Source organism: Westerdykella ornata (genome assembly GCF_010094085.1).
Source record: "Westerdykella ornata strain CBS 379.55 unplaced genomic scaffold EI97scaffold_11, whole genome shotgun sequence".
Taxonomy (NCBI): Eukaryota; Fungi; Ascomycota; class Dothideomycetes; order Pleosporales; family Sporormiaceae; genus Westerdykella; species Westerdykella ornata.
Genome location: NW_022986861.1, coordinates 167,905 through 179,995, shown reverse-complemented (window position 1 = coordinate 179,995; position 12,091 = coordinate 167,905). Strand labels below are relative to the sequence as shown.

Here is a 12,091-nt window from a genome sequence, read left to right as displayed (position 1 = left end):
CATCCCTCCCACCCTCCACCCTCCCACTCCCTTCCCCTCTATCCCTCTATCCCTCTATCCCTCCCATCGTCCGTGACTTTTCCTCAATGCTGAGCGCCTCGACCTCGCAGGCCTTGAAGCCCATAGTGGAAGCTCCAAGTAGGTCATGTTAGGTCATGTTAGGCTACGCTATGCTACGCTACCGCTAGCCGACGGGGAGGAGACATTCCCGTGGCTTCCTGTGGCTGCTTCTAGCTTCCTGGTACCTGACTATAGCTCAAATGTAGCTCAATGTGGCTGACGGTAGCTCAACGTGGCTCAATGTGGCGTCCCACGCGCCCCGTTCGCCTCGAAAGATCGCGCGTCCGCCACGGGTGCATCCGCGTCCGGCCCATCCAGCCATCCAGACCATCAGCTATCGAGCCCATCAAGCCCATAAGCAGCCGCACCCGATAAACGAGTAAACGAGGGCCTACAAAAAGGAGAGGTGGATGGAGAAAAACGAAAGGGGGACAAAAAGCACCTCGGCGCAATCTCCACTCCAGTACGGAGTATTCCACCTGGCCAACCATTTCATAACTACTCCGTACTCCGGACACAATGGTGACAACAATAGCCAGGTGTCAACAACGGAACAATGGGACGACCAGCATCAATAAATACCATTGATACCTCAAAGAAGAGAACGCCAAGCCGTACGCAAATCAACAAGACGGGACGTCGGGCACCTGCCATCAAGAAAACACCTTCCCATCCCATGGAACGCCACGACGCCAAAAAGGGCACATCGTAACGAACCCTTAAAAGGGCCAAGAAGAAGTTCCAGAACTCACGATGCCAATAGTCCTCAGGGGAAAAGCACAAGACCTCAGCCTAACAAAAAAGTCATGTATTCAGCTCATCTCGCTTCCTAGACATCGAAAAAACGCCTCCATTTGTATATGCTCATGCGCCAAGTACCCCCTCCTCCTTTTGCTGCAAAACAAAAAAGTACTGTACCCGACGTGAGTGCGATGATGCCACTTTTATGCAAATGAGCCAATAAGGGATTAACGACGTCCATAATGCCCGTGCCAGGGGATGCCAAAAATCAAGGGGAAGAAGGGTTCTCAAAGCAAAGAAAAGAAAATGCACAGCATATCCATCCCAACGTCGCACAGTCCTGTCCCAAATATACACATATGCGACCCCTCGCGCTGCCATGAATGCCACAATGTATGTATGACGCAGCAAAAAGACGGGCTCAATTAAATGCATAGCGTGTCTGCCAGCAGGCAATCCCTACTATGCCCTTGCGTGAAGTGCAAAACCGCAGAACGCCGATCCATGGTAGTTTATGTCGCACAGCAGGAAGGAGAAACGCGCCTCGCACGCGTTTACGCGTCGACCGATCCCATGTGTCTGGACGGGTGTACCCTTCCGAACGAGAATGCAAGGGTCTGTACCTCAACTAGACTTGCTCGACAAAGTGCGAAGTCCTGTCGGTGCCAGACGAGGTTCGTCGCTTCTGGAGGCGCTTCGGCTTGCGCTTCTCGCCTGCTGGGGATTGGACCTCGTTCTCCGGGCTCGGTGGCTCTCCTAGCGTGCCTGGTCGCAAGATTTCGAATCCAGAGTTGACTTTGCGCAGCACCTGAGATTGAGATTGGCGCTGACTGTTCTGCGCTGTTTGCACCTCATGTCGCGGAACTTCTTCGTCGTGCTCATACTGGGGCCCTCGAGGCTGGTAGGTTTGCGGCTGTTGGTATTGGTACGCTTGCGATGCGTATGTCTCGAGGAGTGGGACTGCCTGCTTGCCCTGGTTGGATGGATGGCCGTCCTGAGAATAGCTAGATGAGGAAGGAACGGAGGGACTTAGTGCCGGTTCTGTGATAGAATTCAGTGGTGGAGAGGGTGTCTTCTGCCGGGGAACGAAATAGTCGACGCCATTCGAAGTGGCAATCTCCTGAGTGGACCTGACGTTGTCGCCTGCATTTGCCCATTCTCCACTGTGAGCAGGTCGGCGCACACGAGGGGTAAGCTGTCCAGTCTCAGCGACATGGGAAAGCCGGTGGCTCTGGAGAAGATTGAGGTCGGTTCGAGGGTCAACAGGAGTTAGGGAGGCTTGTTTTGGGTAGATGTACGCCGGTTCGTACGGCGTGCCTTCTGGAAGCGCCATATAATCCGACTCGTCACTCGTCCTTGCGCTGGACTTTCCAGAGTGCTGGGGGCTAGTCTTCCCGCTTCTCGGAGCTGCATGAACCGTTAGCAGATTAGCTCCCGCCAAGGTCGAAGGCACCAGCTTACCCGATGATGATGGAGGTTCTACCGCTCCTTCTAGCACCTGCAGAGTGGCCGAATTTCTCTGGAAGTTGGAGCCACTGTATCGAGAACTCGGCGCCGCAGGCGGTCGCGCACGGGCTGCGCTGGAGGTATCGCGGCCGGGTGATGAGGATCGTGAGGCGTTGGTGGCGAGGCGTTCGGCAGAGACGGCGCGGTCGAAGGATGATGCGAGGCTGCTACGGCTCGACGAGGCATGTATCGCTTTGGGAAGCTCGAGTTGTGAGCTGGTGTGGCTGCGTGGGAGTTTGACTTCTGTCATCGAGGAGCGGCTGCTCGCCACCGGGGTGTTTGATCGCGATATCCAAACACCGTCCACTTCGATGCCGCTCTCAATAGCCCTGATACCGAAAGGCACCTCGTCCTTTGGCTCTTCGGAGATGGGTTGCGCCTCGAGCATTTCGGGTGTCTGGGTTTGCTTGCCCTTCTCGACCTTGGTGTACTTCCGGAGCTTGATCTTGTCATACTGCAGCTTCGCAAGTCCGATAAATATGGTGACGACCTTGATCAGTCAGCGACAGTTAGCTATGGGTCAGTATAACGGCTTACAATGGCGCAGGCAAGCACCTGAAGATCCATGTTAGCACAGGTGTAGCTTCAAGGGTGAGCAGGCATTCTTACAAAGGTCATCTTCTGCCATAGCGCCCACGACATGAAGAATTCTTTGGCCATGATGAAACTGGGGGTCGGATATCAAGGCCACAAGGTCGACGAATAAGAATAAAGTATAAGGAGAGGCCGCAGCGCGGATGGGTCGCCGCGAGGGATCGCTGAGCGGGCTCTCGAGGCGAGAGTGGAACCGCGCAGCTGGGAAGTTGATGTTTGCGACCAAAGGGTCGGCGAAGAGAAGTGAAAGCAACAGTCACGGATCTGGCGAAGAGGTTTGAGATGTCGAGTGAGAAGTGTTGTCGGCAAAATGCGGCGATGCTATTGGGGTGATGGGGGTTGGGCGGCGGATATTAAATTCAGTTCACATGCACCACGGCGACGGCCTCTTTTCGTGGGTCTGCTGGGTGTCTTGGTTGGGAAGGTGCGATGCTGGGGATTCCCAACGAGCAAACCCGTGACGTAGGTAGTACGAGTGATTGGGATCGAAGAGAGTAGCGGCCAGGCGGAGAAGAAAACGAGAAGTAGGTTTGGTGAGCGATGGTTGAGAGCGGAGTTGATTCTTTTTCTTCTTTCTCCGAAGCAGCGAAGGTGGGCGAGAAGGGTCTGAGGGCTCCGACAATCGAGTAGGTGGAGCGGTAGCGACAGTGGTACGGAAGTCGGTGACGTTGATGGTAGCGAGCGAGGTTGTTGATAGTAGCGATCGAAGGGGGAAGGAGCCTTGGAGAGTGTCACCCGTGAAGTACAGTGAAGGGCAGGCAAGGTAAGGGTAAGAAAGAGTGGGTTAGCCAAGAATAGGAAGGGATGTGAGGCAGCCCTGGGGCATGTCTGTGGCTATCCGTTGCAACGGAAGATGCAGACGGGGGGATGGGCAGCAGATGAATGGTCACGGCTCGAGGCGGGACATGGGGGGAGTTGAGGAATTAATATTGAGCGCAGAGGAGTGGTCAGCAGCGGGCCTTTCACCAGAGACGACGAAATGCCCAGCCATCCTGTGTGGGTCTCAGGGCTCGGGATTCTCTCATTTGATCAGAGCAGCAGTTGAGAGACACGGGGGGTGTGTGACGGGCGGAAGAAAGGCGTGACGTTGGCGCAGGAGGGGTTGCCATGCCGTCGTCTGGCGTCCAGCCACGAATCGGCAAGGCAGGGGTCAGAGCAAATCCTCAAATCCTCAAACCGCCGGAGCGGCGTTGGTGCACGACAAAAAGACGGGGCTAGCGCTCGAAATAGCAGCGCGACCAGGGCCATCATTCTGTCACTCTGTGGGATTCTAGCGCAGATCGGCCGCCTTGCTGTGGGTGTGCCATGGGACACGATGGCACAACCCCCGTACCTTGGGTGCCGCGTTCCGGCGAGTGGGCGGGCAAACCTTAGAAGGGAGAGAGCTGGACAACGTCTGCGAGGAGTGATATTGCAGGAGAGCAACAATACGATGCTGTGTGACGCTGGCGAGGAATTATTATTGGGGACCTTTCGGAGGGGTCTGCAAGTGTCGTCCAATTTCCTTGCTCTTTCGCCGACGGTCCGTGATTTCTACAAAGCACTCCAGGGCTGTTAGCAGCCAAGACCGCCAAGACCGCCTAAGGCGCCGCATTGGGAAAGATTGGAAAAAAGACGGAGAGTTGTTTTACCGCTAACCCCGAAAGGAGTAGCTCTCCGGTACCTTCCAAGATTCCATCGGATCGCCAATCGAACACGATTCACCGCTGTTGCTCGTCAGGACAGAGCGTTTCTGTCGTCACCTTCTTCCACCTCTCCCATCATGGCCATGGCCGAGCACGAATAGTCGCCTTGCGAGGTGTGTTGCAGACTGGGCGAGAATTCCATGTGCACGAGAGCCTGCCTCTCGCCCGAGACCGCACATGTTATTTCATGACCCGGGTTTGGAATCCTCAAGCTTGACACTTGTTGGGCATCCGTGGACTGGATACTGCTGGGTACCTGCCTGACTGTGCCAAACCTTTGAATTGCGGCAAAGCGGGGCCTTGTCCGAAATACGACGCAGCAGCCATGACGCACTTCCCATCGCCTTCTGGAGTTTCTTCTTGTACTGTTTTGTCTTGCTCGAGGGCTCAGGTACGGCGCGGGGTACAACATGGACACCACTCCCTCACGCTCTCCTGCAGCATCTAATCGACCTCAATCCACGTTCATCCGAGCACAGAATGAAGGTGCACAACAGTATTCTTGACCTGGCTCGAGATACAGTTTCAGTAAACTGTGTTGCCGACGCCATACCATGAGGCTGAGGTTCAACAACGCCGGACCTGCCAGAGTTGCCAGAACCCCTCTCAGCGGAAACCCCACCAACTATTTTCACGCCTGTCAACCCTCATCCCCGGGCGTCTCGCTGACACGTTTTGATTCTCTCGATGCCTTTCGCTGACTGCCCGTCTTCCAAGGTTCCGTTTTGTTGTTGGCCAGTGCCAAGAGCGTCTAACCAGATCAGGCTATTCCCGGCGCCGGCATCCCGTGCCCAATTCCCCTGCAAAAACACGCCTGCCGCCAGGTAACGCAACCCCACCATCGAGAAGCTGCCAGAAACGAGTCTACCGGTATGATTAGACTACTATTGATGCCACCATGCACAGCATCTCGTGGAACTGCAGCAACCCAGCATTCGCCGCTTGCTGCGCGGAGCCGCAAGCTTTTCAACTCTCTGGCCATGGCCTTGGGCCACGGATACAACAACGCCTGGATATGAAGGGTACTCCGATTGTGCAACCGCAATGTGCCTACTAGGTATACATATGCTGACTACTTTAAGGCTACATTGGTACATACGGATTATGTCTAATGAGTAAGACGCCGCTTCTCAGGTTGGTATGAACAGGCGATTGTTGCAATCTCCTCTCCCGGTTGGTCCACGGAGGGAAGGGAAGCGGGTGCCATGGCCTATGGGCCAGAACCATCCCCCACGTTTCTTTGCTCGTATTTTGGTCTTGGAAGCGATCAATTTTTCACTTCGCTGCTCACCAAGGACGAGTCTACAGAGTGGCAGCCCCGGACCAACTGGACGAGCCAAGCTAATACTCTACCTACCAGTACATGCCAATGGAGTATGCCACCACCATAACGACTGCAGAAAGCACCTGGTAAGCATTTCTTCAACCCCCAGTATTCGCAGTTCAATACTCTCCATTCAAGCCTCCTCCAAAAAGAGTTAATAATGAAGCTCCCGAAAGGAACGCCCTTTTGCTTTTTTCCAATACTTCTACAATAATACCTACACCCGAGCGCGTATCTGCTACTTGGGACAATTGGTGACCTGCTTCGCTCGCTTGTCTTCGCCACGAGAACCCCTTTTTTCATCGCCAATGCCCAGCTGTCAGCACCAATGGCGGTGCGACGTCGGGCACATGCACGCCATATTTGCACCCAGGGAGTACAACTCAATGGTCTACCACTCAAGAAAGGACTAGGCTACGTGTGGGACGATGTACGCACCATCGGCGTACAAGATATTCGAAGGATGGCGATGCCCAGTCGACAGACACCATACGCAGTCCACGGGTATCACACACACCATGCCGTCTACTCGGTACACATTACAGTTACAGTCGTGATTACCCCTGAGTCCATATTAGTCCGTACTCTGACGAGTACCGGCGTTTTGTGTGCCTCAATAATCCTCTAGGCCTCAGAAGCTTCAAGTGTCACCGGTGACCCGGAAGCTGAGCGCTCAAGCAGTCAACAAATCCGCCCCATCCTCAATCTGAAGCAACCATTGCAACGGAAACCCAACCCCTGCACGTGCTGGCAGATGGTCACAATGCCTGCCTCACATCTCTCAAACAACGACGAAGTCGTCATCCTCGCCTTGCCATATTTAGAACGCAAAACGGACTTTGTTTGTTTCACTGCGGTGCCCATTCTGTAACAAAGCGAAAGCGTCGCCATGTGTGAGCACTGAGAACCCTCGTGCGGGAAATCTCCAGCGATCATAGAAGTCTCCAACGCAATCACGGGAGCACGGAGAATTCGACAAGATGCGATGCATGCTCTTTGTTATTGAGGGCGCATAGACAGCCGGTTCTCTGCGTTGAGAGCAGGTGTCGTTTGACACAGCGGCCAGTCCGCACGGAAAGCTCTCGTCCCATGAAAGTTCTTGGATGTGAAAAGCAAGAGAATAAAGTCTACCACTAAGTTCTATAGATACTACGGAGCCGCCTAGATCCGGTGCAGTGTCATCTCTCATGCAGGGACTGTAGTGGGTGCGTTGAGGACTGACGTTGTGCGCTGAGTGGGAGTCTGCAGGACGCAGGGCGTTGTCTGGTTCTGCAGTTTTGAAGCGGAAACAGTGGTTTATTGGAACTTCTCCTGTCGGCATGCAGATGTCGTACTGTCATCCACAGGAGCACTCGTTCAGATCTCTTAGACTACCCAAAGCCAGTTGGTGATGAACCCGATCGGCCGTCGGCTTCGGCTGTTCATCCGCCCGACGAAGCTCCCCTCCTTTCCCCATCTGGCAACACCCTCCTTGGCAGACGCGATCAATGACGCCCGGGGGTGAGATGCAATTCGGCCACCCGGGCAAGGCCGACCGTCTCTGGTTCCTGAACCACACCCTCCGTCAGCCCCACCGAACGACAGACGCCCAACGTCCCTGAAACACAGCACAGCTCTCTTCCCTCTGCTCTCTCTCGAGTCTCGTCAGCACCAGCCAATTCCGCAAAGCTCGAACGCCACGAGCAGCCACCACCATGCCCCTCCGCTTCCCCTTCCGCCGGGCCGGTGCCACAGACCCTGTTCTTGGAGACCAACAGGGTGCTGTGGAGCGCGGGTTTGAGAAGACGCCTGTCACGGGGAGCAGACCGAAGGATATCAAGGAGCCTGTTGAGTACAAGTTGAGCGGTAAGGCTGTTCGGATATTTTATTACAGCCCTGGGAATGTCGTGTGAAAGCGTCGAGGAGGTTTGCGACGGCAGGGTGGGGTTTGCAACTGTGAGCAATGCTGACGGTGTGAGCTAGAGATTAATGATGGAGGCGTGTTTCTTCCGGTATGTCTCCAAAGTCTCTTCCCGGCGCTTGCCAGCGTGCACTTTGTTCAAGAAAGGCGCAATGGGAATCATCATCCGGCATGCGACGCCTAGCTGACATTCACTCAGCCCTCACCGATAGAGAAGCCTACCTTCTGGCATTCCAGATCCAACACCTCGACCACCTCCTCAAACCACAGGAGCCTGCTCAGCGAAAATGAACCCTTCAACATCTCCCGCGAGAGTTTCGAGTCCTACAGAAGATCCTTTGTACGTCCTCCCGCATGCACAGTTCCTCCTACGTCATCATACCTAAGTCAATGGGAACGGCAAAATTAGGACAGCAGAACTCACACGCAACAGGACATCTCCGCCCGCTCCCCGATTCCCGAGTACTTCGACAACCGCCCCCGCCTCTCCCTCGATGCGAGACACTCACTAGACGCACGCCGCTCCCTCGACGTGCGCCGCTCGAGGGCACGGCCCCGCTCGTCGTTACAGGAACAGCGACCCAGTAGCAGCACCGCAGACGAGTCTCCGCACGCAGATGCCGATGCGGAGCAGGAATTCGAAGACGTAGGACTAGACGACGAGCCGAAGCCTGCGCCCAAGAAGAAAGGCTTGTTTGCGAGGTTTGGCGGAGAGAGCAGCCATGAGAATGGCGCTGCTGGGAGTGAGGAAAAGTCCTCTGGATCCGGGGTGTCGTCGCATCTGCATTTTGGGTTCCCGGGCAGGAAGAGGGCGCAGAGTGGGCAGGGGGCGGAGTTGAAGAGTATGAGTCGGGCGGCGGAGTCGGCGCAGGGGGAGGCGCGGACGCAGGTGGAGGGGGTGTGAGTGTGAAAAAATGGCGCGGAGAGAGTGGTGTATGATGACGTGGTATGACTGATGAGGATGCATGTGGGGATTGCACGGATTTGGGTTGGGATAACATGATTTTGGGTTGTGCGCCACGGAGGCTGTACACGGCGTCTGGAGTATTGTCAATGGGTCTGAGGTTTGTTGTTGTTGTTGCTGCTGTTGGGAGAGACATTGACATTGACATGACGGCATGAATATTTGTCGCATTGGAACATGCTTGTATAACGAGCGAATGAGACGGACTTGGGCCCGTTGGTCTGATTGGATGAACGTATTCCACCGAGGCTTTTGGTATGGTGTGGTTCGGGCATTTCTTCTTACATACATTCTTTTCTTTTTAGGGGGCCTTGTAGTATAATCTATGGTATGGATGCGTAGCATACGGTTCATGATATTATGATGCAATCAATCTCTTTTCTCTGTGTAGGAGTTCGTAGTGAGGTGGTGCTCGCTCTCCATTCTGAACGAGGGCAGAAGAGGTTGTGGTTTCTTCAAGAAGTCGTTTGGGCCGGAGTGGGGGGAAGAGAGAGGTTGGGGCACGGGAGTGGACTGTTGGAATTCGGCGGTTTGGTGGAAAGGTAGATGGGAGATGATGGGACAGGATGGGAGATGGAGATGGAAGGCTTGCTTGATGTTCATTCATCGTTTAGTAGGCCTATCTCCTTAGATTCTAAAGTATAGCAAGGAGGTCGGTTTAGGGGGGAAGGAATATAGGTAAGGGGATAGAAGATGTTTGTTTGCACGAGATAGTAACCCGAGGGGTAGCTAAGTAAGGCAATTGGATGTTTTCAGCCCTCATTCCTTCCTTCTTCCCCTTTTTCGAATCCTTGTTCCCCTTCGGGTTATTAAAAACGTCATGTAGGGTATAGCAGACAGAGGGGAGGGGAAGCATTTTGCATCTAGGGCGAACGTGGAACGGGAACATGTAAAGGTTGAGATCAATGGCTTTCCTTTTTTCAAGAGGTACGAGGAAGTACCCTAGGGTAGGGAGGGTGTAGATAGGGAGGAGAATAATGAGGTTGTAGGATCTACAGCGTGGCGAGAGAGGTAGATTGGTGCCGGTTTTGCTAAGTCCCAGAGGGTCTGTGTCGTGGTGGTAGGGTAGGGTAGGGTAGGATAGCATGCATGTGGGCTGGTGTGAGGAGACGGCGGAACGGAGGCGGGTTCGCTGGGTAGGATGGGGGATATGGGGCTGTGAAGCGGTGGAGTGCCTAGCGCGGTGGATACGATCGTGATGGTAATGGCATGAGTCTTCGTGAGGGTGTGGTTGTTGTTGTTGTGTTGAGGAAAGGAGGAAGGAGAATGTGGCAAGCGAGGTTGTCATTGTAAGTAACGAATTAAAGGTGAGTTATACATTGGGAGTTAAGAGAATCAGTCAGTACTGTAGGGAAGGTATTTGTCACCGGTTTTACTAGAGAGTGTCATGCGGTGGAGTGGTGATCTCTGGGAAGGGGTTGGGGTTGGTGGGAGGATAGATGTATTGGAGTGGTTGTGGGATGAGGGATGAGTGGCGGACTGAGGATTGGTTTCGTTGGGAGGATGGGATTGAGTGGATTGATTCGACCACGGAGTTGGGTTTGGTGTAGTGGGTTTAGATGAGTGAAGGAGGGTGGTGTTGGATTGCGTTAGAAGGGGTTGCGTGGAAAGAATCAGCATGAACAGTGACTGCTCACTTCACACCTTCCCATCATCGCTATGATCCGTACAGTTATCGCTACCTACCCATTCAAACCTCACTTCCCTCCAAACCACACGCACAACAGCACCAATCCAATCTCTACAAGTCCATCCTCCTCACCCGTCCCCTCACATCCCCAACCACCGCAATCAAAATACTAAAAAATCACAGCATCCCCCTCCCCGCCCACCCCCTCTCCCACTCCTCAACCATCCCCTCCACCCTCCTTCCCACCCCAATCTCCTCAAACACCCCGACCCCCTTCCTCCCAAACGCCGTCCCCACACCAACCGCATACGCACCCACGCTCTCCATCCTCCTCGCCCCCTGCGCATCCTGCACGCCTCCCACCCCGATGATCCTGATATACCCGAGCTCCTCCGCGTGCTGTCTCAGCATCTTCGCAATCGTAGCTACATTGCCTAGTGCCAGTGGATGCAACGGTGCGCCGGCTAGGCCGCCTATACCGTCGCCGGACGCGGAGTGCAGCGCTGGGGATCCAGAGGAGGTGGAGGGAGAGGAAGAGAGGAGGAGGCAGGATCCAAGCGTGTTTGTAGCGGTGATGAAGTCGATTGGGCAGGGGGATGTCGTGGGTTCGATGTCCACTGCAGATTTCAGGAGAGTCGTGATGAGGGACTCGAATTGGGCGTGGTGGGTGTAAGGCGGTGTTTTAATGCCGATAGGGATGGTCGGGGCGGCATTAGGTTCCCTGTCTTTCGACGTTGGGAGTGACGACGCGATTGCTGTCTTCAGAGCCGAGAGGTAGGATAGCAGTGCCTGCGCGTCATATGCTGGCGGTGGTTTGCCCGGGATGTTGGGGCACGAGAGGTTGATTTCTATGGCTAGCGGGATGCGGATCTGCTGTTGGAGAGCGAGGATTTGCCGGTAGCATTGTGCGATGGCTTGCTCGGAGCCGGTGATGGAGATGATGATGGGTTTTCCTGGTTTGGGGGAGCCATCCGCGGAGGGAGGAAGTTCGTCTGATATCGTTTTTATGAATGAGAGGTATTTGGACAGCGGGAATGGACTGTAGCCTAGGGTGTTGAGACTACCGGTTGAGTTGTCGAGTTGGGCGTTGGTGGATGGGGAGGGGTTGATGCCGAGGGAGGCGTGCGTTGAGGGGTCGAAGAAGGTGAATTGGTGAATCGAGTCGTCGTGTGGGAATCCTTCCAGGGTCGACGTGCGCGTTGTGACGGCTCCCGTGTACGGGCATGCGTAGAGCTCGCGCAGTTGGTCGAGCGTCGTGCACCAGGGGTTGGCGGAGTTGAGGAGGGGTGGGGAGATGTTGAGGGGCGGCATCTTGTATGGGTGATATTTGTAGTTTCTTTAGAAGGACTTTTTCTTGTTGCTTTTAGCTGGTGATGGTATTTCAAGGTGGTTTTCTCAAATACCTAGACTTTTTGGGAATGCATAGAGATGAACTTCTTGCTCTGTGAGGGGTTGACGATAAGAGAGATAAGGCTGTTGGCCGTTTTCGTATTTCAGAGAGAAGCAAGCCACCAACTTCACCAAGAAAAGTCTGCTGAAATAATAACGAAGGCGAGGTAGTTCGTCCGGACTCTAACATTAAAGAGCGTACAACTTCTCTACTGTTACTGGTTTGCTGAGGTAAGGAGTCTGCACGTGACAGTACATTCACCAGCTTATGTAATTGGATCCTTATCCCTAGGTCCAG

At 54.4% G+C, this 12,091-nt stretch overlaps 5 protein-coding genes across 5 annotated transcripts; 2 read left to right on the top strand and 3 right to left on the bottom strand.

Moving 5' to 3' along the window:
* Window positions 1-737: 737 nt before the first annotated feature.
* EI97DRAFT_48758 (uncharacterized protein) lies at window positions 738-1,332 on the bottom strand. Its single transcript, XM_033802184.1, has one exon. It carries the CDS (start codon window positions 1,234-1,236, stop codon window positions 925-927), a length of 312 nt encoding a protein of 103 aa, XP_033653630.1. The 5' UTR covers window positions 1,237-1,332; the 3' UTR covers window positions 738-924.
* Window positions 1,333-3,346, bottom strand: EI97DRAFT_48757 (uncharacterized protein). The gene is made up of 4 exons (XM_033802183.1): window positions 2,917-3,346; window positions 2,845-2,862; window positions 2,263-2,797; window positions 1,333-2,208 (listed from the first exon to the last, which is right to left on the bottom strand). The coding sequence occupies exons 1-4, from the start codon at window positions 2,965-2,967 to the stop codon at window positions 1,430-1,432; spliced, it is 1,383 nt and encodes a 460-aa protein (XP_033653629.1). The 5' UTR covers window positions 2,968-3,346; the 3' UTR covers window positions 1,333-1,429.
* A 2,207-nt stretch (window positions 3,347-5,553) lies between these two features.
* EI97DRAFT_48727 (uncharacterized protein) lies at window positions 5,554-6,527 on the top strand. The gene is made up of 3 exons (XM_033802178.1): window positions 5,554-5,619; window positions 5,669-5,996; window positions 6,087-6,527. The coding sequence occupies exons 2-3, from the start codon at window positions 5,727-5,729 to the stop codon at window positions 6,321-6,323; spliced, it is 507 nt and encodes a 168-aa protein (XP_033653628.1). The 5' UTR covers window positions 5,554-5,619; window positions 5,669-5,726; the 3' UTR covers window positions 6,324-6,527.
* Window positions 6,528-7,604: 1,077 nt separating this feature from the next.
* EI97DRAFT_473979 (uncharacterized protein) lies at window positions 7,605-9,027 on the top strand (the record flags this gene model as incomplete). Its single annotated transcript, XM_033801887.1, has 4 exons — window positions 7,605-7,755; window positions 7,873-7,901; window positions 8,010-8,150; window positions 8,244-9,027. The coding sequence occupies 4 exons, from the start codon at window positions 7,605-7,607 to the stop codon at window positions 8,712-8,714; spliced, it is 792 nt and encodes a 263-aa protein (XP_033653627.1). The 3' UTR covers window positions 8,715-9,027.
* A 1,152-nt stretch (window positions 9,028-10,179) lies between these two features.
* EI97DRAFT_473977 (FMN-linked oxidoreductase) lies at window positions 10,180-11,862 on the bottom strand. Its single transcript, XM_033801886.1, has one exon. The coding sequence runs from the start codon at window positions 11,713-11,715 to the stop codon at window positions 10,582-10,584; it is 1,134 nt and encodes a 377-aa protein (XP_033653626.1). The 5' UTR covers window positions 11,716-11,862; the 3' UTR covers window positions 10,180-10,581.
* Window positions 11,863-12,091: the final 229 nt, after the last annotated feature.